Below are 25,577 nucleotides of genomic sequence, written 5' to 3'. Positions count from 1 at the left end.
TTATGCTGCTTCTATGTAGATATATAATGTATGGGTTAATTTGGCCAATTTAAGTGTTAATATTTTAGCATGTTAATACTTTAGTTAATACTTTTGAAGACTAGAGAAGCTGCGTAGGGATACTGCCTTATCAGAGAAAATGCAAAGAAAAGGCTAAGTTATGATAGAGTCTTATAGATTCATAGAAGTTAGGGGCTGAAAGGGACCCCACAGATCATCAGGTCCAGCCCCCGTGCTCAAGACAGGAAAGACTGCAGTGGTTAGATGACCCCAGCAAGATGTGCATCCAGTTGTCTTTTGAAGATCCCCAGAGCAGGTAATTGTACCACCTCTGTGGGAAGTCTATTCCAGATTCTGGACACATGAACCACAAAGAAGTTTTTCCTAATGTCTAATCCGAAGCACTCCTCTATCAGTTTATGACCATTATCCCTAGTCTTCCCCTTTAGTGCCTTAATGAACAGGTGTTCTCTTAGCCCCTGATGTTCACTCCTTATATACTTAAAGGTTGCCACCAAGTCCCCTGTGAGTCTTCTCTTCTCCAGGCTGAACAGTCCCAAGTCCTTCAGCCTCTTCTCATATGGTCTGTTCTCAGACCTCTAATCATTCATGTGGCCCTCCTTTGGACTCTTTCCAGCTTCTCCACATCCCTCTTGAACTGCAGCACCCAGAACTGGATGCAGTACTCCATCTGCGGTCTCACCAGTGCCGAGTAGAGTGAGATGATGACATCCTTGGTTTTGCTTGTGATGCGTCGGTTGATCCATGCCAAGGTGTTGTTTGCTTTGCCAGCTATAACATCGCATTGGTGGCTCACATTCATTTTATGGTTGAGCGTGACCCTAGGTGTCTTTCGGTTGTGGTGCTGACTAATATAGCACCGCCAAGCCTGTAAGTAAGTTGTGGGTTATTTCTCCCCAGATGGAGCAATTTTTACATTTCTCCATGTTAAATATCATCAGGTTTAGATCAGCCCACTTTACAAGCCTGTTCAGGACAGCCCATATCCTCAACCTGTCTTCCAGCATGCCTGCACTTCCCCATAGCTTGGTGTCATCCGCAAACTTTACCAGTATGTTTTCCACACCTGTGTCCAAATAATTGATGAAAATGTTGAAAAGCACTGGTGTGAGTACTGAGCCTTGAGGGACACCACTGGTCACTTTTCACCATGTTGACTTGGTTTTGTCTATTAATACTCTCTGGGTCCAACCTCTGATCCAGTTCTTAGCCACCGGCCCATTAAGTTGTTGAGGCCACGCCTTGCCAGTTTTACCATGAGGACATCGTGGGAGACCAAGTCAAAGGCCTTTTTGAAATCCAAGTATATGACGTCAGCCTCATCTCACTTATCCAGGTGGTGAGTTACCTGATCATAGGAGGGGATGAGGATGAGCAGGCATGACCTGCCTGTAACAAAGTCAAGTTGGCGGTCATAGAGATTGAGGTCAGGCTAATCAGCCTAAAGTTCCCTGTGCCCTTGTTCCTTCCTTTATTGAAGATAGGTACCACATGGACCCTCTTCCAGTCTTCTGGAACCTCATGAGTTCTCTTTGTCATTGGTGTGATGACGTTGGCCAGTTTTTTCAGTACTCTAGGGTGTAGTTCATCAGGTCCTGTTAGCTTGTAGCTATCCAGCCTCTCTAGGTATTCCCTCTCAAGATCTGCACTGATTATAGGTGGGTGATCACCCCCACTTTGTCCATCCAGCTTTCTGTCTGGCAAGTTAATGTCCTTTGCCTGGTGGAATACTGATGTGAAGTATTCATTGAGGAGTTCGGTTTTCTCCTGAGTGTCAGTTGTCAGCTGTCCCATTGCATTCTGTAGGGGTGCTACATTTCCCATATTTTTTCCTGCTTCCTACATATCTAAAGAATTGGATTATCTTTGCTATTTTGTATTTGGTTTATGCCTTAGCTTTTCTAATCCGAACCCTACAGGTGGGGGCGATACCTGTGTACTCTTCCTTGGGGGTAATTCCCAGCTTCCATCTCTTATAGGCTTTTTTTTTGTTTTCAAGAGATCCATTGTCTCCCTATTGAGCCAGGGGGGTCTCCCAGCCCTTTTGCTACTTTTCTTATGAATAGGAATGGATCTGCTTTGTGCTCCAAGGACCATATCCTTGAGGAATGACCACTCTTCTTGGACTCCCTTCCCCATTGGACCTTGGTCTCACAGGGCCTCCCCCACTAATATCCTAAGCTTGTAGAAGTCAGCTTTCCTAAAGTCAAGGACTTCTACCATACTGACTGATTTCCCAACCTTTCAATGGATGGTGAAAGTGATCGTTTTGTGGTCATAGTCGCCTAGATTACTGTCAACCCTTAGGTTACTCACTAGATCATCCCCTTTGGCCAAAACCAAATCCAGGAGTGCCTTTCCCCTGGTCAGCCCATACACTTGAATCAAACAAAGCTCCTCAATGGAAGTGAGGAAGCTACATGACCACTTGAATCTAGCTGAGTGCTCTTCCCAAGAGATATCAGGGTAATTGAAGTCACTCATGTCGACTGTGTTCCAAGAGCATGCATCCTCTGCCAGTTCTCTGGAGAATTCCAGATCAAGCTCCTCCATTTGGTTTGGAGGTCTGTAATTTACTCCTGCTGTCAAATGTCCTTTGCCCTGCCCTCTCTGTATCTTAACCCAGAGGATCTCAAGTGTTCTTTCTTTTGTGCCTATCTTGGCTTCCAGGGATATGTACTGCTCCTTCACATAGACAGCAATACCTCCATCCTTCTTCCATATGCAATCCCTCCTATATAAGGTGTAGCTCTCTGTACCTGTGGTCTAATCATGGGTGCAGTCCCACCAAGTCTCCATTATCCCAGTAAGATCGTATTCTTTAGTGGCTAGCAGGGGGGCCAGTTCTTCCTGCTTCCTCCCCATGCTCCTCGCATTTGTGTACAAGCATGCGAGTCTATCTGTGGAGACCCTCAATTTCCTGTTCCACTGAGGAGAGTCTGGTCCTTTGGCCCAAGTCAGAGTATTCTTCCTATTGCTTTCCATTTTACTGGTTCCCTGCTTGTCAGTTTCTGAGCTTGCTCTAATATTTTTCCACCTGTTCCCTGATGCTCTCATTTTAAGCCCTTTCCTGGAGGTCCTCTAGTCTAGTTGAAAAAAGTGCCTTTCTCTTAATTGTGAGGTGGATGCCATCCCTTCCCAGCAAGCTGCTGTCTCTAAAGCGCATGCTGTGATTGAAAAATCCAAAGCCCTCACAGTAGCACCAACACAGGAGTCTTTTGCTCATTTCTTTGGTGCATTTATCCCTCCTGTGCTGGTGGCTTGTAACCAAGAGGGCTGAGGAGAAAACTACCTGCACCCCTGACCCTTTAAACACAGCCCCCAGAGCCCTGTATTCACTTGTGATCCAGCCAGGATTGTTTCTGGCCTTGTTACTTGTGCCCACATGAATGAAGAGCATAGGGTAGTGGTTAGAGGGCTGGCCAACTTTAGGGATCCTTGCTGCCACATCCCGGATATGTGTCTCTGAGAGGCAACAGACCTCCCGGGCTAGGGGATCAGGGTGGTAGATTTTTTCCTCTGTCCCCCTTGAGAGAGAGTTGCCCACAATGATCACCCTGAGTTTCTTTGGGATGCACGATTAGCTGCCTTCATTCCTCAGGCACCAGTGCTTCTGCTGGTGTCGTGTGGAATGCATACCTATTGTGCAGTTTAAGGTGGGGAGTAATCCTGGGGCTGCATGTCTTGGGACCAGAGATGACAGTCTTCCAGTTGGTCCCTGGCTGGGCTTCTCAGTTGATCTTCCTGTTATTCATCCTCATGTCTTTAGCCATCCTTTTAGAAACTATAAATTTGGTTTTGAGGAAAATAAATCCTAAATGTACAGTGCTCAAGTACTTAGAAAAAAGTTTAAAAATCAAGTGAGGAATTAAAAATTGTTGCTTATATTCCTTTCTTTGGAGGTAGTAATAATGTGCAGTTGTCATCTGATGCACCCCAAAGCATTGTTTCATCTCATAATAAAACAACAAATACATTGAAGTGCAGATAGTTTGTCCTGTCATTTTTCTTTATATTTAACGCCAGTGGTTGTCTTCAGGAATTTGTCATTAAGGAATTATGTAATTTATTCTGAAAAATAGAAACATTCTTTCTGGCTGATTTGACATGTAGTTTTATAAAAACAGATTTAGCAATGGCTCTTCAACCTATAATTAGGGATTTTCTTAAATCACATTTTCACATTTTTCAGGGAAAACAGAAAATCCCCTGCTTTCCCTGAAGAGCAGGAAAATATCCTTCTCACCTGAAATTGGTGCAAAATACCCTGGGGAAGTGCAGGGGAAGACAAGAAACTTACTGGAGGCAAGCCTCAGCAAGCAGGGAGCGAAGGAAGTGTGGAGAACCTTCCCCTGAAGCACAGGGGCCTCAGGGAAAGTACAGGGTCTCCCAGTCAGGTTTGGTGATTGTGCTAATTAACATGCTTATTAATCCGATCACTGGACAGTGTGGGAGGCCAGGAGGATTTACAGAGACAGTACACACAGTGCAGTGATGCTGACTGCTGCACTTAAGGTCAGGATGAGTGGGAAGATAGCCCACAAAGTAAAGGACATTTCGGCCATGGATCATGAGAAGCAGTACCCTGAAGGCATTTTTCAGGAAGATGGTGGACAGTTGTTCTGTTTGAAAGCCTTCAGGTTTCCATCTACCAAGCATATAGCAAGGTGTTGGATTTGATTAGCTCAGTGGAAGGCAAGTATTCAGAACAACCGACCACCTGTGTTGGGAGAACAGGCAAAGACAAGAGGTGTTCTAGGCAAATTCCACCAATTCTACAGGTACGATCCAACTTACCCCCCTGTGGTTCAGGCAACCAGCAGCCTTGTTCCTCAGTGCTGTGAGGATTTTTGATTCCAGTCAGGTAGCTGTTGTGGGTTTTGAGCCCTGCCTGGGGTAAAGAGCCAGTCTGAACTTGCTGCTTACGTGAACTTTCTGAAGGAATGCCAGAAGCCCATGCCTGTCATTGTGTTTTGGAAGTCTGTCTGACTGGTTCCTAAATCTTTATGCCTTGGCAAAATGCTGCCTTACCATCCCAGCCAACTCTGTGGACCCAGAGTGTGCCATTTTTGTTTATGGACAAACCAGCCCTGTGCTACAGTGGGCCATTGTCAGGGAATTTACTCATTCATTTAGTTTGCTTATGTATGTGTAAGGCAATGAAAGTTAAGTACTGTTGATTCTCTTGTGTTCCTGTTTGCTATTGTTAGGCAATAAAAGTTAAGCACTTTAATGAGCTGTGAATGAATTTTAATTAGAGTAGTGATGTGGGAGATGGGGGGAACTGGCTGGTCAAGCAGGGCTGCGGTGGTAAGACAGCCTGGGACCCTGGAAATAGGGTTGCCAACTCTGTTTTAGTTTATTCTGGGAGGTTTCTGGAATGCCAGGGTACTCACGACAATGCAAACATGACTATGTGCTTGTGTATGTCAGTTACGGATTACAGTGTGTAGACTTTGTCTGGATGGCAAATGAACAGTACTATTACATTTTAAAAACCTACTAGATTACTGTATAAATTGGACTTGGCATTTAATATTCATTTTAATGAATGCCCTATCATTTATCTCCTGGGTAACTCTCAGCAGTTTCCTGGAGATTTATATCTAATTGCTGGAGACTCCAGGGCAATCCTGGAAAGTTGACAACCGTACGTGGAGAATATGGCTCTGCTTGGTGGGAGAAGGGAAATGGGAGCAAATTGCGCAGACCCAGGAAGGTTGAACTGAAGTGGCAGGAGCTGAAGGGGGGAGGATTTGGGACCCCAGCACTTGTTCTGTAGTGGTCGCCTATCCCACAGTCGTCCCCCCTCCAGAGACTCCTGCCATTTCAGATTATCCCTCCACCCTGAGCAGGATTTTTTTCCTTCTTTAGTGGCTGTTTTTGGGTGCTGAACACGCTTGTGGCTGCCAGCTGGGGGAGAGAGATGAAAGCGGTGAAGGCTGGGCTGTCAAACAGTGAGCAGTGTGAGAGGAAGTGGAAAAAAATGGCAGCCACTGGCATGAAAAGCATCTGAAATTGGTGACCACCAGCATGATGGCTACCTGAAAACTAAATTGGGATTTTTTCTTTTTAGCCTTAGGTTTTCTTTTTATTTCTTCTGTTAACAAAACAGTATTTCATAAGAAATTCATTCAAATAAATGCAGCCCTAGGTGTTCCTGGGTATCGTTAAAGTTGTATTTATGCAACCAGTTTTACTCAGTTTAGTATCATAAAAGCACTGTGTTTAGACTAGGTTTAGTGTGTTTTTAAAAATCTGATGACATGGAACTATAACATGTAGTCACCACAGGCCTAAGGCTTGTTCTAAACTTTTAGTGGGCCTTACTTCTGATTTTAATAATTTTTGGATACCTTCAGCCTGCTAGAGGACACCATTTCTCTTTCAATTAACATATTGTTTCCTGTAAATTGTCTGTCACCTGTGCAGATACAGTCAGAGCCTTCTAGTACAGAATAATGCACTTGATCACTTAATATTTCAATTGGTAGCAAAAAGGAAAACCTGTATCAAAAATTGGTAATTCACTGTGTAGACTGCTTTCTGCAAAAGAATGCAGGTAGACCTTGTAAAGAATGACCTGCATTTTTCTTAGTCTTTTCATGTTAACAATTGGAATAGCTATTGACAAGATGAATAAAGATAATAGCCTAGTATACAGCTATGCTAAATGTAATTGTTAAATATATCGAGATTTACAATTCCTTAACTTACTAGAGTTACTAATGGCAATTATGAATTGTAAGCCTTGATCTTGAAACTGCATAAAGATTATTTTTCCAGTGAAGTGGGAGTGGAAAGTTTGCTTTATTTATTCATTTATTTATTTATTTGCCTATGTTCTTTTTAAAGTGTTTGTCATTGATTTTATGTATTCATTTTTCTTTTGTTTTTGCTGTTTCTGTAATAATCTTCCCTACTGAAATGTTCCTTGCTTAGCAAACAGTACTTTTCTTGTGAATTGGTGGTGGAAAATTAACATGACTGGCTTTGTTTAGTAATTTTCAACTTGAAGTATATAGAGCATTTGTAAACCAAAAGAATTGAAAACACGGTATAATCTGCCAGTATTACTTCATAGTTTCATAGTTTCTAGGGTCAGAAGGGACCTGAGCAGATCATGTAGTCCAACCCCCTGCCATGGCAGGAAAGAGTACTGGGGTCAAACGACCCCAGCAAGGTGTTCATCTAACCTCCTCTTAAAAACCCCCAGGGTAGGAGCCTGCACCACTTCTCTTGGAAGTTGGTTCCAGACCCTAACTTGAATGTTAACGTCTAAGTTAACTGCTACATAACTGCTGGCAGGGGCACAGGCACTCTTGTAAGGTCTGCTAGAGAAGAGATAAGAGATCTTTTTTGTGTGGGAGGAGGCAGATTCTTTAAGGCATCTTTGTATGTGCTTCCAGAGCTGAAGTTTCATGGGTACAACAGCCAATTCTTGGTAGAAACTGTGGAGGTTGTAATGCTTAGCAAGTACGCAGGAGTCATGAAGATGAGGCAGAACAAATGTATTATGTGCACTGATATTTGGGCCTCTGCCAAATATTACACTTAAGATGTGATTTAACCAGTTAATCACAGCTTAAGTTGTGACCCAGTCAAACGTGTGACAAAATGAGGACTAAACTGTAAAGTTATTCCACAAAACACATGTAGTAACTTTGTGGGTCGTTCCTATCGCACAAGTAATTGAATGTGTGCCTAGGTGCTCTCCTGTGTCTGGGAGCCCTGTCAGTCAATGGGGCCTGCAGCTACGGGGACACCCCATGGGGTTCTGCAGCTGTGAACCCACAGCAGCTAGGGATTGCAGCTGTGCATGCAGCACTTGTACAGCTGTGAACCTCGTCAGCTGTGGACTTGTAGCTGTGGGAGCTTGCTACTTGCCTGTGCAGGGGGAGCCCAGCATCGTGACTCCACTGCACTAGCAATAAAGCATGGTTGGATCTGATGCTGGATCCCACAGTCCTGTGTCTTACTGTGCACGTTTGGCATGGCAGGAAGCATAATTGCGTGGAACACATATCTGGTCCTGTCATGCCTCCCTCTTCTTCCTATTTTCAGGAATATTTGAACCGTCAGTATATTCTGGTGCACAGCATCCATTAGGACTACTCATAGGTATAAAAGGGGGAGAGACTCCAAGCATCTGTCAGTTCTTCTGAATGTGTCATGAACTCAACGTGACCACAGCTCCCCATAAAAATACTTTCCTTATAGGTTTGTTTTTCTTTTCTGCTATACTAGGAGAGACTAAAAAGGCTACGATGCTTCTTTTTGTAATGGAGAAGGTTAAGGAGGAATATAATAGAAGTCTATAAAATCATGAAGGGTGTGGACAAAGTGTGTTGGAAACTGTTATTCACCAAGTCTCTAGAACTAGGGAGCATCCACTGAAATGATCTTGGAGATGGGTTTAAAATTAACAAGGGAAAGTACTTTGTTAAGCTGTATGTAGTTCTCTTCTGGAAGTCAGGGAGGGAGTATGAACAGGGGATCCATTGTTCTGGGTATACCCTGTTCATATGACCTTTCTAAAGAAGGGGGTGTTAAGCATCTAGCCTGCAGGCTGGATTTGGCCCACAGAATCTCTTCATCTAGCCTGCCAGGCAACAGTGGGCCACTAGAGGTTGGTGGGCAAGGCCTGCCACAGAATTCAGGGCCCTTTGGCTTGGCTTGTCACTGCTGTCCCCAGAAGACCCTCCCCCCCACATTTGCACCCACCACTGCCACTGGACCCCTTGTTGCTGCCAGACCTGTCTCTGCCAGACCAAATGCCATGTAGTGCCCATGGTGACCACTGCCATGCCCTGGGGGAACTGGCCTGTGAGGGGCACCAAGTGAGTTTGAGACCTCTACTCTAAACTATTTATTAGTTCTAGTATCAGAACAAGGATACTGAGCAAGATGGATCATTGGTCTGACCCAGTATGGCACTTATGTTTGGAAAAATAGAACATAAGAGGAGTTTTAATTTTTGTTTAATCCATTCATAGCATCTGACAGAGTAGGTTATTACCTATGAAAGCATGCACGTCTCTGAATGAGTTAGTCTCTAAGGCCCCTATCAAACATTACATTCATCCCATGTCATATGCAGGAATTGTGCAACAAATTGTAACATGCCAACTGGCCACATGTTAGATCTACTGCAGGATACTTCTGCATTGTTTCAGTGAGCAACTTCTTTGGGTCTTATCTGCTATTATTATCCAGGAATAAATTTGTTTAAAACATCAGGCATGTTATGATTTGCCATGTTATACTTATTATCCTACTCAGCTTACTGTCTATTTTGTGTTCTCCGGCTTTCTTTCAGTTTAGCAAGAAGTGATGCTGGTCCTACATCAGTCCCTAGAGAGTTTGTCTCATTCCTGCTGATGTAGAGAAGAACCTTGCATGCATCTGCTGATGTGGCAACTCTCTGCAGGACAGTTTAGTAGGTCTCAGGAGTGTGTAAACCAGGGACTAGCTTTGGGGATCTGCTTGTTACAGTGTTATCCAGTTGGTAAATCTAGCACCATCGACTAATGACAAAAGGTAGAACTGTTCTTCGTATCCAACCATCTGGAAATTTCCATAAGATCCCTCTTTTCTCTGTAGAACAGACTCCTGACAAGAAACCTGGCATACAGTAGACTTTCTGGATAGAGTGGGATATAAATCTAAATGATAATAATAATACCCCTCTAAATATACTCAACAGAATATCTGTTACCCTTCCATACCCTTCTTTACAAAAATGCAGAAAGACCAACCCAGTTTTATTGTTATACCTTGCTCTGCCTCAGAAATCTGTATCTAGACTTTGGCCTACAGTAAAGTATGCAAATAGTCTGGTTCTTGGCTTTTTATATAATAAGGAAACTTGCATCCCTGCACTAAAGGAATAATGAACCCTGGACTGCTTAAATGTAAAGGATTCCATAGCAACATAAATGCTCTTGACAGAAAATGGTTCTTTACCAGTGCAGCGGGGAGCTTTTCACCAGGTTATATTTGAGGGTTCAGTTCTTTTGTGATGTTATGAACACTTAAGCCACAGCATGTCTGCCATTTACACTAAAATATTTTGAGTTGTCTAAGGATGCACATCTCTAACCAACTTCCTTCTCTATAGTAATGGTCTCAGATGACAGATGGGGTTACTGCTTGGAGTTCCACTCTGCATATGGTTTTGTCATCATCATAGGCGATTGAAACTTTTTATTTGCAGGTGAAATTCTGAGCAGGACTTTTCGTTCATATGTACCACCTCCTTGGTATAAACTAGAGGGCATTCCTCTTAGTCCCAACTATGACCTAAGAAGTAGTTAAGGTATAGGCCAAATGGTTAATCCTCCATAAGAAGCGTTCCATAAAGAAAATGGTGTACTGTGGCTGAGCTCTGTGTCAGGCTCACAAGGCTTTCCCTCTTTTGACTGAATACAAACATGCCCGAACTTGTTTGGACAATACTACATTAATGGATTAAAGCAATTTTCGAGTTTAATCTAGACCGCTGCTCTTGAGAGTGTACTGTCCCTCTGAAATTTCTGGAAGTCAGGGAGGGTGTATGAACAGGGGATCAATTGTTGTAGGTATACCCTGTTCATACGCTCTCCTTCTGAAGCAGGGATGTTAAACATCCAGCCTGTTGGCCAGATTTGGCCTGCAGAGCCTCTCCATCCTACCTGCCAGGCCCTCAATGGGCCACCTCTTTAGTGTGTACTAAGACTCATTTGTCAGAGAAAAACAATGCCATGGTAGACTCTTTGAGTAGAGTTCGCATACAATAGCACACGTGATTTATCAAGGTTTCTGTATTGCATTATATGTCTTACAAATGAAGCAAGTCATGTCTTTTGCTTAAATAGTGCTATATTTTTTCAGTTCTGTTCTAAAGTGGGCTCTGTTTGGGACTAGAGTTCAAGCCATCCCCACAATTCCATTGAGTCGGATGTTTTTCTGGACGATGATCAAGATGGAGTTGAAATGCTGCAAACAATCCAGGGAAGATCTTCTTTTCCTGTTCAATATCCTGGCTCCAATGAGGGCATCACAAGTTTTATTTTCCAGTTGCCAGATTTTTTGTCTCTGGCTTGGTTTGAGAGTGTCCACCTGAAGCTTCTCAGATTGGTAGCCTGAATGCTGCATTTGTGGGATGCCGCTTCTCAAGTCAAGTGTCTTCTATTAGAATGTGTGAGGCAAAAGTTTTCCAGTGAATTGGAAGACATTCTTTGTTTCAGGAGTTTGAGTTTAAAAAGAGGAGCACTTGCGACCTGTTCCTCTTAACTGCTGTCTATTACATATGATCCTATTGAAACAATGCTTTTTTATGGGGTTGCCCAAGTTTCTGATTTCACTGTGCCCAGTACACAGTGTAATAGATTTCACTCACCCTACAGTGCTCCAGGACTTTCAAAAATAATTGCTTTATGTACCGCTAAATGGCTTGGGATAATTGCTTGGTCAAGATAGCTGTGGCAAAAACTATTGATTTCATAGCAACGATCTTATGCTATGGGAATCTTAAAAGAATGCTTTTTTGAGTTGTCCTGAAGGTATTCTTTCAAGCACATGAATCTTTTTTGCCATAAGGTTAAACCTTAGTCTCACAAAGTTGTTAGGATTCCCTGCTTGAAGTTTTTTTCCTTTTATTTTTTTAATATTCCTCTAAGGGTGTTGACCATACGTGTCAACCATGAACCCTTGGAGCCCCTTCAAAAGGAGAGCATTTTAAAGGGCAGCCTTTAGTTCTAATTGTGTGTGAGCAAGCTGAGAATGATTCAAATGCAGCAAACTTTAAGCTGGGATGAAAAGAGTGTTAAAAGTTGGAGTGCTTTTGCTGCACTTGATATATTCTCATTTCATTCGCATACAATTAGAATGGGCTAGTTGCTGCTCTCTTAAAGGATTACTCTTTTGCGCATGGAGAAGGTCGAGTACTGTTTTGAGCTGGGTTATCTTGAACCGGTTCAATGTGATGTGCAGGTACAGATCATTCCATGCCTAGTGTCTGGTCAGTCCTCCAGGCATCCCAAACTGTGCTGCCGTTCAGTCCCAGGCTCCCTGCCAAGCCCATGCAGGGCCATGTGGCTGCTCTGGGAGGCTACCAGGACTCTTCTGCGCAAAGACAGAGAGAAACCACAGTCTTCAGGATTGGGGAAGCATAAAACCTCTGTGTCCGTTTCACTTCCTTGCTAGGGATCCCAGGCTTATTTGGGGTGGAGAGGTAGCTAGGTTTTGGGAGAGATGGGTTGGGCCATTATGGCTCCTGCTTGGAGTGGGTGAGTGGTTGTGCCTGTAACAGTAAACACATGTCACTTGCTGGGTTGTGGGGTTGGGGAACAGAGCATTGTAAAATGGACATTTAGTAGAACAAAATGGCTGTCATATGCTCGATGTGAAGAGAATTAGCTCATTAATTGGTAATTGCTGCTTCTCTGTGCTTTATGCTTGCAGCCAGCTCTGCCTTGGTTTCCACGCTGCACACAAGAGTTGGAACAACTAGGAAGTTTTTGAGGAGAAGGCAGAGCACCCAGCTTCCTGAGAAGCATGAGTCCCGCCCAACACCTGGCCACCCCTCCACTGTAACTTTTTACCCTAATCTCAGTCTTTTCCTCCCTCTAGGGCAGGGGCAGGCAATTATTTTGGGCAGAGGGCTGCTTACTGAGTCTTGGTGAGCCATCAAGGGCCGCATAACAGGCAGCCCAGGGCAGATAAATATTAATTTTCTAAATTTTTTAAGGGCCCTGTGGGCTGGATAGAATGGCCTGGCAGGCTGCATCTGGCCCCTGGGCTGCATTTTGCCCACCCATGCTCTAGGTAGATTCAGGGGAAGACTGTAGGGGAAGATTCAGGGCACTGACCCCTAGAAAGGCATGATGGTCGGGGTACTGTACCACCCCATGGTGGCGTTTTGGCACTCTGAAAGATGAGGGTTCTATTTAGAACCCTTAGCAGCATGTGTGTGGACACTTCTGTCCGGGGACGCTTGTGAACCAGTTCCCAATCAGTGACATTCTTGGGACAGTTCCAGTGTTATGTCTGTCCACTCTCTAAAAAAAGAGTACCCGTTCTAGCCATAACTTCCGGTCAAGTAGTTGCTCCTTTCCATTGTTTTCAGACCACTAGTTTGTTCTCATTTCCCCAAGCCTTTTTTTTCTTTTTTCTGCCTTTGCTAGAGCTCACTGAATCTCTGTATAAGCTTTAAACAGTTTGTCCCTTGCTGAGTAAGATTTGGGGGAGCAAAATTATAAGTACTTCTAATACTTTGTTGCCACCAGATCTGGAACTGATGCAGTTGTTTGGGACTAGAACAAACCTAATTCAGCTAGAACTCTTCACTTTGCCTTCTTGGGCACTAAATTCCCAATAACAAGGATATTCTAAGACTACTGGAGGAAAACTCAAAAGATTATTTATCAATAACAGTTGTTTGCTGAGAGCATATTGCCTCCGCGTCTCCATGTTGCTTGTCTGCTTTCTTCATTTGTTTAAAGCTGTGAATTCTTGAATCGGGGAGAGAGCAACTGCAGTGAAAGATCAGTTGCCCTGATAGACATTATTCTCCACAATGTTCCTGTGTTTATGGCACATACTAGAAATGAAGATGTATGTAGACAGTGCATTTGACTAATGAAACGGTTGGAAGATAAATCTTTTTTAGGTATAAGGATGCACATGGACAACTAGTGGTGGTGAGCACAGAGATGGGTCAGGAAGGAAGGGTACTAGAAACTGGAGTGAAAGGACAAAAAGAAATTGCCTCCTCCTTCCCCCTTCTTTCTGACAGCTTCTTGCAGTAGAAATCAGGGCATATATATAGAAGAGTGGTAGAAAAACATGCCTACCTATCAGTGACCCCTTTAATGCTTTTCCTTATCACAAGTCCTTTACTTCATTTTCTGTCTTGTTTCTGCAGGTCAAGCTCTTCCTAATTTAATTTTTAACACTTCCCATTTTCTCTTTCTCTCTTGCTATTATTTTGGAGGGGGGGTTGTATTATTAGCCTGTCTTTATTTCTTTCCCTCTTATCCATTTAACTCCACTTCTTTCCTCATCTTCTTTCATTTCATCTGCCACTCTCTATTCATTCAGTCTTTTACTCCCTTCCCTTGTACTCTTTCATTCACTTCTTTTCCTGCATACACATTTTCATTCATTTTCTCTCATCATGCTAAGTGAACTGCCACTCACCTTCCTCAGCTGCTGTGTATACACTTGTATGTTTCGAAGCTAAGAGTCTTCAGAAGAGATGTGGGTAAAAAGAAGGAGGAAGTAGTAAATGTTTGAGTGATTCAGATGCACAAAAGCATCTTAGAATTATGTAACAGATAATGACTGAAATACCTGTGGTGCTTTTTGTTATGTGCTTTGTAATACTGAATTCTATTCACACCTGCTAGGTTTTTTGTGTCCAGAATAGTTTGGTGTAGTCAGACACCTTAAAATGAAATGGCATATTTTCCTGAGACTTTTATTTTAAAACTGCAGTATATTTCAGTGCGGTACTTTATTTAGGGAAAAAAGTGTTTTATTTCCAATGGGGAGTTTTGGATATTGTGACTGTTAAGATCTAAAACTCATTTTGAATATAATAAAAGCAAGCACAGGGAAAATTATTGTACTTTGTACAGCATTATCCATTGTACCAAGTCACTTCAGAAGTAAAAGATTCTGGTAATAATTAAAATACAGTTCTGGTCTGAAAAGTGACTCCAAAATTGTCTTGTTTTTTGCTTTTTCTGTACTGATTTCCAAAGCCAACATGCCAAAATGTCCCTTTAATCTTAATAAGCAACCATTGATCCTTCTGGATCATGGTGTATGCATGAGAGGTCACCCAGATGTTTGACACACGTGCCTAGGCAAAAGTAAGGTGGAGTGGAAGCTGGCCAGATCTTTAATCATCCCTTATACCATTGAGACAGAATCTGAAGGCCAGACTGAGTCTGCATGTCCGGGAATGGAACCCAGGTTACCCACGTTGCAGACAAAGATTTTACCATTGACCCATAACAGTGGGGTCCCTTTAATAAATACATTGCTAAAGAAGGTAGGGATCTTTCTAGCAGCAAACTTTACAGATTTCCATGTTTGATCTGAAAGTCGAGCTGAGTTTTTTCGCTACTGAATATCCAGTGATAAAGGTTTAACTGGGCAAAAGTTGTTTCCCATTATACTGTTGTAATAGGGTATACATTTATTCTTTCTAAACAATCAACAGAATCATTTATACATTATCCATGCCCTCATTAGCACATCTATGATTTCATTTTCCCTGAATTAGGGGGGAAAAATTAAGCATTAATTAACTCACCGCCTCCTCTTCCCTCCCCATAAAAAACCACCAAAACACCTTTGGATTACATAGCCCTGGCAGAGTTATCTCTGTAATGTTATTGGGACTATCACCTTTTGTTACTAATATACGATTTAGTAATTTAAGTTTCTGTGTAAAGTGCAAAATGACTTCTTTTAAATAAGCACTTTACATATAAAACTTAAATTACTAATTGAGAGAGTGTGATTGTATATGTAGTTCTAAATTTGTAGATATATTACCCAGCTGCGAAGGTAAAGTCAGGCCTTTTTTATTATCCTATAAACAGTGGACAGAAAAATGCAAAGCAAGTCAGTCACTACCTTTCACAGTCTAGTCTGAGAAGGGATCTAGTGGCTGTTTACAAACTCACCAGGGGACACCAGTGGAAATTGGGTGAGGCACCACCGGGGTTTACTAGGAATAATGGTTACAAATTGTTAGAGAGAAGGTTCAGGCTGGACATCAGGAGACATTACTTTACAGCTGGGGCTGCCAGGCTCTGGAATGGACTCCCAAGGGAGGTGGTACTCTTTCCTACTTTGGGGTCTTCAAAAGGAGGCTGGACAGATATTTGGCTGGGGTGTTATTACCCCAACACTTGTTCCTGCCCTGGGCAGAGAGTCAGACCTGATAATCTGTTTAGGTCCCTTCTGACCCTAAGCACTATGAAACTAAGCTCTTGTCTCTGAGGCTTTCTATTGTTTTGTTCTTTTTCCTTCTTTCAGGGCTTACCAGCCCTCTTCATCTATGACTTCCCTAGCTGGCTCCTGCTACCTGCTGATGTCTTCTGCCTTTGGAGGTGTGCTCTCAGGGTATAAACAAATGAAGTGGAATAGTTGTGCTGGGATGTGTCAGGGGCTGATCCTGAGGGACAACACTTGGGGTGTCTCTCTGAAAATGGGGGTACCTCAAGTTTTCCCATTAGCAGAGCTGTGCCTGGGGAATCCCTTGGCACTCCCTGTACTAGTAGGGAAACTCAGTTTCCCTATTTGCAGAGATGTGCCCTAGTCTAGGCATGCATCTTTACAAACAAGGAAACCTCAGGTTTCCCCTTTTGTAGCAAAGCACGCCCAGGATATTCCATATGGGGCAACCTAGACAGTGCCAAGGGAGTGCCTTCCTCCGATGGCTGGAGAGCATGGGAAGCTCCAAGCTGCCTGCACTTTCCTATCTTAAAGCAAACAAGCATGTGCAGAATACCAGCACAAATTGATACCACTTGTGTTGTGGCCACAGATTCTGAAGCGCAGAATTGGCACAAGGGGCATGGATATCTGTTTGCCCGGCCTTTGTGCTGCCATAAAATGGTGAGCAAGTGTAAGTATATGACTTATATCTATAGCTCTTGGTTTTAAATGGCAGTAATGCATGCACTGGCAAGTTACATTAGAATAGAAGAAAATATGTTTTAACATGAGCTTACAAGATATTATTGTTAAGCGTAGCACATCTGAATGGGATAAGGAAGAAAAAAGATCTTAAGGAACAGGCAGGTCCTATTGCTGTAGTGTATTCCTCAACAATAGTTGGAGAGACATATGTTGGGTCAGCAAAGCAGGTATCAGAAAGAGAGAAAGAGGGACCATAAAATAGAGTAGAACTGTAATTCCTGTATGGTGGTCCATAGGTTCTTTTATATCTCCTTTAGAATGTTCTCAAATAAGTGTTTGATTAAAGTGTATCATTTTCTGTGATAATTTTAAGAGTGGGTAGTGTTGGAAGTTTGGATGAAGTTTGTTGGAAGAGATGAAGTTTAAAATGACAGAGCAAGTTCTGAAAGGAAGACGATTTCGGTGAGAGGGCAGAATTAAAGTGCCCTTTGCCTGTATGACAGGCCTTTTCAAAGATTAAGTGTATGCAGAAGCTGCCATACTAGACTGCTAGATGTCATGTTAAAGGTTGCATAGATGGAAACATTTATGCCAGGTCTAGAACATAATATTCAAAAAGGGGACACGGTAAGAAAAAAGGGGAACACTTCTGTAGCTAGAGTACATGAATTTGCATAAGATTATACAAGCTCTTAGAAAGGTAGTCTTTGCCTACAAGTTTGATAGTTTTATTGTTGTTTTAGGGTCATGAGAAAGTAGGGGTATATAGGTCCTCATGAACTAGTCCATCCCCATGCTTAAGGCAGAACCTTCCTTGACTAAATTATCCCAGTCAAGTGTCTGTCTAAGTCGCTCATGAAAATTGCCAAGGGTGGAGATTCTACAATATCTGTAAGTAGCCTGTTTCATTGCTTACCTACTGGTTAGAGAGTTCTTCCCAATCTCCAACCTTAAATTACCTCTGTAAATCCAAAACTAAAAAGTGTGTTTTACTATTTAGTATAGTATAAAGTATTTTAGGAACAAAAATCAGCCATATTTTCTTCTGGCTTACAAGTTGTCTTTTAATGCTTTTGTAGTATTGTGCTTCTCTTGCATCATTTGCATGTCAGATCAATTTTAACTTTAGAAACCATAATTTTAGTAATTTAAAAAGAATTTGTATGAACATTTTTAGTAACTGTCTGTGAACTTGCTGAATAATTGGACTGTATTTCAACCCATCAGCTATGCTGCCATTCATAGACTGCTCAAGCTATGGTCTTAAGACCTCAGAAATTCTAGATTGAATTACAGCCTTATTTACTACAAACTGGAACAGCTCTGTACCTTAGCACTGAGTTTGTGAGTTTGGGCATGTTTTGCAATCGTTAAAATATTACTTAATATATCACAGTGTAGAATTGCTATTACAGCAGAGAAGGAAAAATTGTTTTGCAGTGCATTTCACAAACCTTTCATCAGTTATTGAAACTACATGCATGCACACATGTATGTTACATGTTTAAAACAGTTGCTTTTATTAATATTTGCAATGACATTTTGGGGTGTGCAGGCATGTGAAATGTATTTCCTCGTGTTTTACAAACAGTCGCCTCTGATTCAGTTTGTGATGCACCTCAGCCTTGCCTTTTGTCACCTTAAATGGTAACGGTCATATGCTTCTTAGTACTATATCTTCACTTTTTGATGCATTTTCATTAGGTTGCTGGAAAATTATTTGTTTGCAGATTTTTTTTTTTAAACGTAACAGGTCAGTATTCTGGAGCAGCCCTCAAAGAGTTGTATATAAATGATATTTCCCTGATTTTTCTGAATTTATAACTGCTAATTTTTAAATATTTTGTGCCCATAGATTGTTAAGCCAAACTATGAAGGACCACCTAGTAAGAGTGGCAAACGAAGCAGAATTTATCTTGAGCAGACAGAGAGCAGAGGATATTCACAGACATGCTGAATTTGAGGTAAGAAGTCAGAAATCTTGAAGAAAACGGTAGTTCTGGCAGATGCCAATGCAAAACACATGCTTTAGTAATTAAAGCTTTAGTACTGCAAGGCACTGAGCACACCTGGGAGATGCAAGGTTTCCTGAACTCATGGCATGTCTACATGTCCTGGGGTGGTGCTTTCTGGCTAGGATAGTCCCAAGTGTGTCCTGCCACCTACATCTGCAGTCATGCCTGGAAGTATGCCCTTGAGGAGCCTCTGGTCATTCCCAGTCACTGTTTTCAGGCATGTTGGATACTGGAATCTGCCCAGCAGGTACAGAAAGGTGCCATAAGGCAACTTCACAGACATATTTCTAAGTGTGGGGTGTGCTTGTAGGAGTGGGTACATGGGGTGTGCTCAGTAGTGTCCCAGTTTGGACATGCCAGTGCTGTGGAGATATGCCCCCCGATGACTTCAGCAGAAGAATGGGGATGTGGGGGATTGCCTAGTACTTAGTAGAATCTACAAGAAGAAAAGGAGAAAGCCAACATGATTATAGCGTTTACTATTAACGAAGCTTTGTGGCATTACAGCTAGTTTACTAAAGTATCATATATCAAACTAAAACTCATATTCAGAATCCTTACTAGAGAGATCTTACCGCAGTTATTATATCAAAACAGAAATTGTCTAATTTTTACTATTATATGGCTTGTTTACTGTTTCACTTAATTTTGTCACAGTTAGTTTTTAATTTGTTTGATTATGTATCACGTGACACAACACAGTTTTGTGAGGCTGGTATCTTCATGACTCCAGGGGAATTTTAAAATAAAATATAGACATGTATTTTCACTAAACTATTAAAAAAATCAAATCTTATTGGTAACTCCTGTTTAACCAAGCCCACAATTTTGGGCATCAGCTGGTTAACAGAGTTCCTTTGTGTGTGTATGACCTTATTTGATTGTTTAAAATGAAGCTAGTGAAATCTCTTTGAATTCATAGGTGTTCTATTTTAAAGGGATTAAATCTTTCTTCTAATATGCTATATTGCTTGTGTTTTGTTTTTAAAACGAAATGTTTAGTGTATGAAGGCATGCTTGTGTTTTTAATGTATTTCTAAACTATTTTTCTCTTAAATCTTTACTTGAAAAAAATACAAAGATGAAAGCATATTTGTCTTAGACAGTGCTTATGTTTTAAAGGTCATCTGTGTTGGCCCCAGGATTCAAGCTGTGCGTTGTTTAATAACATATCTGCACTTCATCTAGAGCTAGTTACCCCCTCCTGCAAACAGAGATGTTGTAAGATATCTACAGTACCATTTTGTGGTGGTGAAATAGCAGGCATGTTTCATTTATTGCATCAAGGCATCAAGGGTTTGGCGACAGTCCTGTGGAGATGAAAAGTGCATCTTTTTAGTTCATTGCCTGATAATCATTGGAGTGGGACATGCTTGACATCTCATGTTCTGGATTTATGCAGAAGCTCTGTCCATGTCATGGTATCATTGATTAGATGAACAGCTCACTTTTTTTCTTTTAGCTGCAAACTAAGAAAAAAATTGTGAAGCATTGGGCCTTGTCATGTAAATATGGGATATGAATGGATACACTTCACCATTAACATTATTTCATTCTCAAAACAGGTTTTTGTGGTGTTTGGCAGGAATGTACGCTGAACAAGAACTTCTTTTTATTATAGCTTTGTGTGTTGCTTATGCCTGAACTCTCTAGGATGGAAGCTGATTGACACTTCTTTAAGCAGATGCTGCTTTGAATCTCTATCTCAGTATGACAGCTCAAGGGGTTTAACTTGTGTCAGTTTGAACTTAAACAGATACTAGGTTACTGAAATAAGAAACAGTTCTGTTTTGTTTATCAAGTTTAGTTGTGTTGCTGTGTGTCTGCTGCTGGAAAATGTTTGGAAAATCTAATTCTATAGCATCATATTTGTTGATGTGTAAAAATAATGATATATAGCTCTTGGAACTTTTAAAACACTCAAATGCCAAATATGTTGTTTTAGAGATAAGTGACTTCTAGATAGACTGCAATGAATGTTGTGACTTTTTTATGGAAGGGAGAATAATTAGCCTCTCATTAGAAACCTCCCCCCCTCCCCCCAGTCTACTCAGTGTTCAGAAATCTCTGCATGGCTTGTCAAATTTATGTCATGGTTTGATTTTCAAATGTTTTAATGTCTGGTTAACTTTGCTAGTGCTGTAGCAGATAGGAAAATGAAAGGGGGGGGGACGGGGTGGTGAATCTAGTCTGCTACAGCACTAGCAAAGTAAACCAGATGCACACAGTTGAAATAAATCTTTCTGCAGGCACATTGCTACTGCACTAATGAACTTTGCCACAACAGTCCTTAGCTTTTCCATTTCTGTGATGTGTGTGTGTGTGTGTGAGAGAGAAAGAAATATTACTGTACATTTATGAATATCGCTAATAGTTTATACATATATGTCTCAGAAATGAAAAGCTGAGATCTATTGTGCAAAGTGTGTTAGTCCAATAGCATTGTTTAGTCACATTGGTTGATTTCTTATGGTCACTTAGAGCCACAGTATTTAAGATTGGCAGTCTTTGTTCACACACGCACAAAGCTGGGAAGAGAAGCTGGTTCAAGTTGGGTGTGACAGAGCTGTGGGGGGAGAAGGGCCAGTGTGGTGAGGAGATGCTGTAATTGGAGAGGAAAATCCTGAAAATGTTGAGACATTTTAAAGAATTTGCTCTCCTTCCTTAAACTGTTTTACATTTACAAACAATAAAAGGAATGTCTTTGTCTTATTCTTGGTGATGCTGTATAAAACTCTTTTAGAGCAACCTTTATTCAACAATAAACAGAAACAAACTTTATTCAAAGCCTTTATTATCCTCAGTGTTATCCTGCCTGAAATTTTCTCCTTCCCAAAGCCAGGGTCTTGCAGTGTATCCAAAAGACCTATAGATCTGAGCTATTTTGAACCAGGATTATCTGCTAGTTAATAAAATTTTTTGTGGGACTATTATAGGAATCATAAAATTTGCTTTTTAGAAATGGAGGTTTCTCCTTTCTAAATGGAAGTCAAATGCCACCACTGAAAGACTTTGTTTCAGCCTGGTTTCTGGAGAATTTGGCTTCAGAAATAATAATAAAAAGACTGCTACAAAAAACTGATAATTGGATAGAATGTATGGTGGTTACTGGAGGAAGAGCAGAAACCATGTGAGGTAAAGTGAATGAAAGGCATGGGTGCTGTACAAAGAGTAGGCATCACTTTGCTGAATGAGCGCACCTCAGAATTGGATATAGACAAGCATTTTTCACCTGATATCTCTATTTGCAGCATCCCAAGTACCTTAGAACAACGGGGACACTATTATGTTTCTTTCTGCATTGCAAGTATTCACAGGTTTTTTTTTCTGGTGTGAGATGGCAAGTAGATATCAGGAAGAAGAGTGGTGATGGGAATTAACAAATTCCTTCTTCTTTATAAAGAACTTCATACAGCACTTCTTTATAAAGTAGTGGATCCTCCTTTTTCTTCTCCCTTTCCTACCCTCTGTATTCCAATTATCTACATGTGAATTCCAATATTTAGCCCACAGGGGCAGGAGAAGCCAGCAGCCATTTCCTCTAACAGGGTTCATACCTTTTTAGCCATGCAGGAGAGGAGCCAAGAGAGAAAGAAAAGGCTTTCTTTGACTAGGTATGGACAACAATGGCCATCCTTTTTATTATGCTTTTTCTGAACTCTTCTCTTTTCCCAATCATATTTTATTATTTTTTGAGGAAGCAATGGTTGATATACATAACGGATTCATGGAAGAAATGGATATATGCTCTGTGTCCTCAGATGTGCTTTAGGAAGCAATACCATACTCATTTTACAGATGAGATACTATAAGACAGCAACCATAATTACCTAGGATTATAGAGTGAGGATGGAAGTATTCATATCAACAATAACAATCAGGACCAGAAGGTCCACTGAATATTGGTGGATCCTGTGCATACAAGTCACTTCAACATTTTCAAAATTTCTCCCGAGTTAGAGCTGGGAATTCTGCTCGGGTGCCTTGCTGCTTACTTTTGTACTCTGCCTACTAGTACACATGTGCATCTAGTCCTCCTCATATAAATTACCTTGAAAATCTGGTTTTGTGCTGTCTCAGAACATCTATTTGTGCAGGCTGCTGCAGAGTTGACTTTTTGATGGTAATTGGATTTGGTGTTGTGGGAAGTTTGTATTTTGTTTAATTTGTTTTGTTTTGTAATTTATGGCAGCTGTACCAAAAGTCTTGGGTAGGCACCACGGGTTATTTTTGTATAAATCTAAATATGTATCCAAGGGCTATAAACAATTCAAGCCCCAAGGCACCCTCAATTTCTCTCTTCAGTATCAGCTGAGATAAATATTGAATAACCCGACTTGGTTTTGATCAGATTCCGTGCCGCCATATCTCCACTCAGTGGGCAGAATAAAATATTTTAAGCAGTCCTTCCTCTGACAATAGCTCTTTCTTGGCTTTAAGGTACACAAGTATGAAACCTGGGAATGAGAAGAAGCCTCTTCTTTATAAAGAACTTCATACAGCACTTCTTTATAAAGTAGTGGAGCCTCCTTTTTCTTCTCCCTTTCCTACCCTTTATATTCCAATCATTGCTTTCTATTTAGCAACTCTGCTTCCTGCAGTCCCTTCACAGCATCTGATGAAATAAGTCCTTTGCTTAAGAAAGCTTATTCTATACGTCGCTAATTTAGTTTGGCCAGAAAAGGGCATATCTACCCTGCTGTCTGCCTGACATCAGACTAGCATAGCTAACTGCCTCTGACTGTTTTATGAAACCATGCACAATATTGCCAAGAAATGTTTCTAAATTCTAAGGAGTGTAGCGTAGTATGAAGAATATACAATAGTAGCAGTAAACAGGAATCTGTTGTTTTTATTTAGTCAGTCTGAAAAGTAGTGGCTGCCTTTGACTGCCCAGTCCTACAAACCACTGTTCTTTAAAATAAATCAAATGGATGACTATCTTCTTGGATTTAAGTATCTTATTAAAATAGAGTGGCATTGAAATTATTTTATTGTTTTGCCTTTGCTCTCAAATTTGCATCATCCACAGAATTGTTGTTCTGATTATTCCTGCTTTTGTTGATTAAATGAGTATTTCACATGACTTTTTCTCTGCATTTGTTATAAATCATGTTAGGCAGCTAACTTCTCTGCATGATTTCTCTTCAATAATTAAATCTAGCATTTCCAGCTGCTGTAAAATTTGTTGCCCTTTTCTGTTCAGTTATGTTTCTTCATGCGGAAAACTTAGACTTCTTCACAGTTTTAATTCTTATTCAGTACCAGTTTACAGGCCGAGCTTTAGCTGTAATAAACTGTGAATGTTTTACTTTATGGCTCATGCTCAAAAACAAATCTTAATGCTAATATGAACATTGTCTTTACTTGGGTAAGGTGCAGTGCTGCCCTGTTTGTTTGTCTTCCAATGATGTTTTTAAATAAAAAAAACTGTTTTCCTCTTGACAGGATATGAAATATGGAAGTTCCAGTAATAAGTAACATCTCATGTATACTATACTCTTTCTCCTCCTCATGTTGCAAAACATTAAAGGTTACAAAGGATGTTCTTTTGTATCAAGGGAATGGGACTTGGAAGCTGAGCATGGTTGAGTAGTCTTACATCAGATGGAGATCAAAGCCTTACAAAGGAAAATTATAAATCATTTTCACTTTTTTCAAATGTTATTTGTTTTGCATCCTGTTGTTGTATATAACATTATCTATGGTGATGATTAACCTGTATTCATAAAATGACATTTTATTTGGGAGGGGTACACTTTCCATAGAAAATATCTGTATTTTCCATATAATTTCTGGTCTTTATTTATTAAATAGGAGCTGTTTTGCTACAAGATTCTTCTGTCATGCTGATACTTTAGGGACAAGATTAGTATATCTTTGCAGTATCCTTTTATGAAGGATTCATGTTAAGGGGGCTTAATGACAGTGGCCAGATTTGTCAAAATAAAATTATTTGGCAGTATTTCTTAGAGTATTATGGTTTGTTAGCAGTTCAGTATGAATGAAGTATTTGCAGTTAATGGTTGGTAATGTAAATTTCAGGCATTTTGTAGCACTGACACCAAATGTTATCGTACCTCTTTATGCAGCTAAATTATTTTATTGCAAAATACAGCTTTCTGGCAACTAGACTCATTGCACAAAAACAAGGCATTGCATATTTCACTTTGAATCGGTTTAACTCCTTTGAAATCTACATTTTTAAGTAAATGCTATTTTCAGAGGGTAGCTCAGGCATTATACCTCCATCTGTTGGTAGAAGGAGGAAGAAAAAATTCTGAACCTGTTTCTTAGGCTGCTTGCAGACGGTTTTTAAAAAAAAGTGCACTTTACCAGAAGAAGCAGCGCATTAGTTCTACACGGCTTTGTACCATCTGTATAGATTGGGCATTTCAGCAGGGCTTTTTGGCACTTTTATCTGAAGCTGATTCAATTAGCTATTAGATGAAGTAGCCAAAAACACCCCATTAAAGCGCTCGATCTATACAGACATTGGGCAAACTGGGTCCAACTACGGTGCTGCCTCTTCTGGGCATGCACACGGCTTGGCATGGGAATGCACTGAGTTTAAAGTAAAGCATGGTGTGTGTGTGTGTTTGTTTTTTAACATCTGCAGGCAACTTCTGTGTCTTATTTAGATTTTAAGAGAAAATAAAATAGAAACTATTCCCATGTAATTCTCATAGTGGGAGTTTGGTTTTCTGGAGGCTCAGCTTGTAAAGTATTGTGCTGTTACAATATGTTGAACAGTCTCAGACTGAAGAATTATGTTTACCATATTCCTGAGGTGACAATTTTTTGGTAAGTTTTTCCCCTGACAGGAAAAGTATTCTTAAATAAGAGAATTAGTTATTGTTCACAGCTTGAAAAGTACCCCAGGTGTAGCTGTTCAGTGGG

At 40.9% G+C, this 25,577-nt stretch overlaps 1 protein-coding gene across 6 annotated transcripts in view; it reads left to right on the top strand.

The window, feature by feature from the left end:
- The window catches only part of LRBA (LPS responsive beige-like anchor protein), a 591,088-nt gene that overhangs the window by 208,429 nt on the left and 357,082 nt on the right, over positions 1 to 25,577 (top strand). For all 6 annotated transcript variants that reach the window (XM_090036376.1, XM_090036373.1, XM_090036375.1 and 3 more), the window contains exon 36: positions 18,518 to 18,626. In XM_090036376.1, the coding sequence (XP_089892502.1) occupies positions 18,518 to 18,626 (109 nt within the window). The remainder of the gene's footprint in view (positions 1 to 18,517; positions 18,627 to 25,577) is intronic.

This window comes from Crocodylus siamensis, chromosome 2, assembly GCF_052110815.1.
Source record: "Crocodylus siamensis isolate JL-2025a chromosome 2, ASM5211081v1, whole genome shotgun sequence".
Classification (NCBI taxonomy): domain Eukaryota; kingdom Metazoa; phylum Chordata; order Crocodylia; family Crocodylidae; genus Crocodylus; species Crocodylus siamensis.
This window is presented reverse-complemented; position numbering and strand designations above follow the sequence as displayed.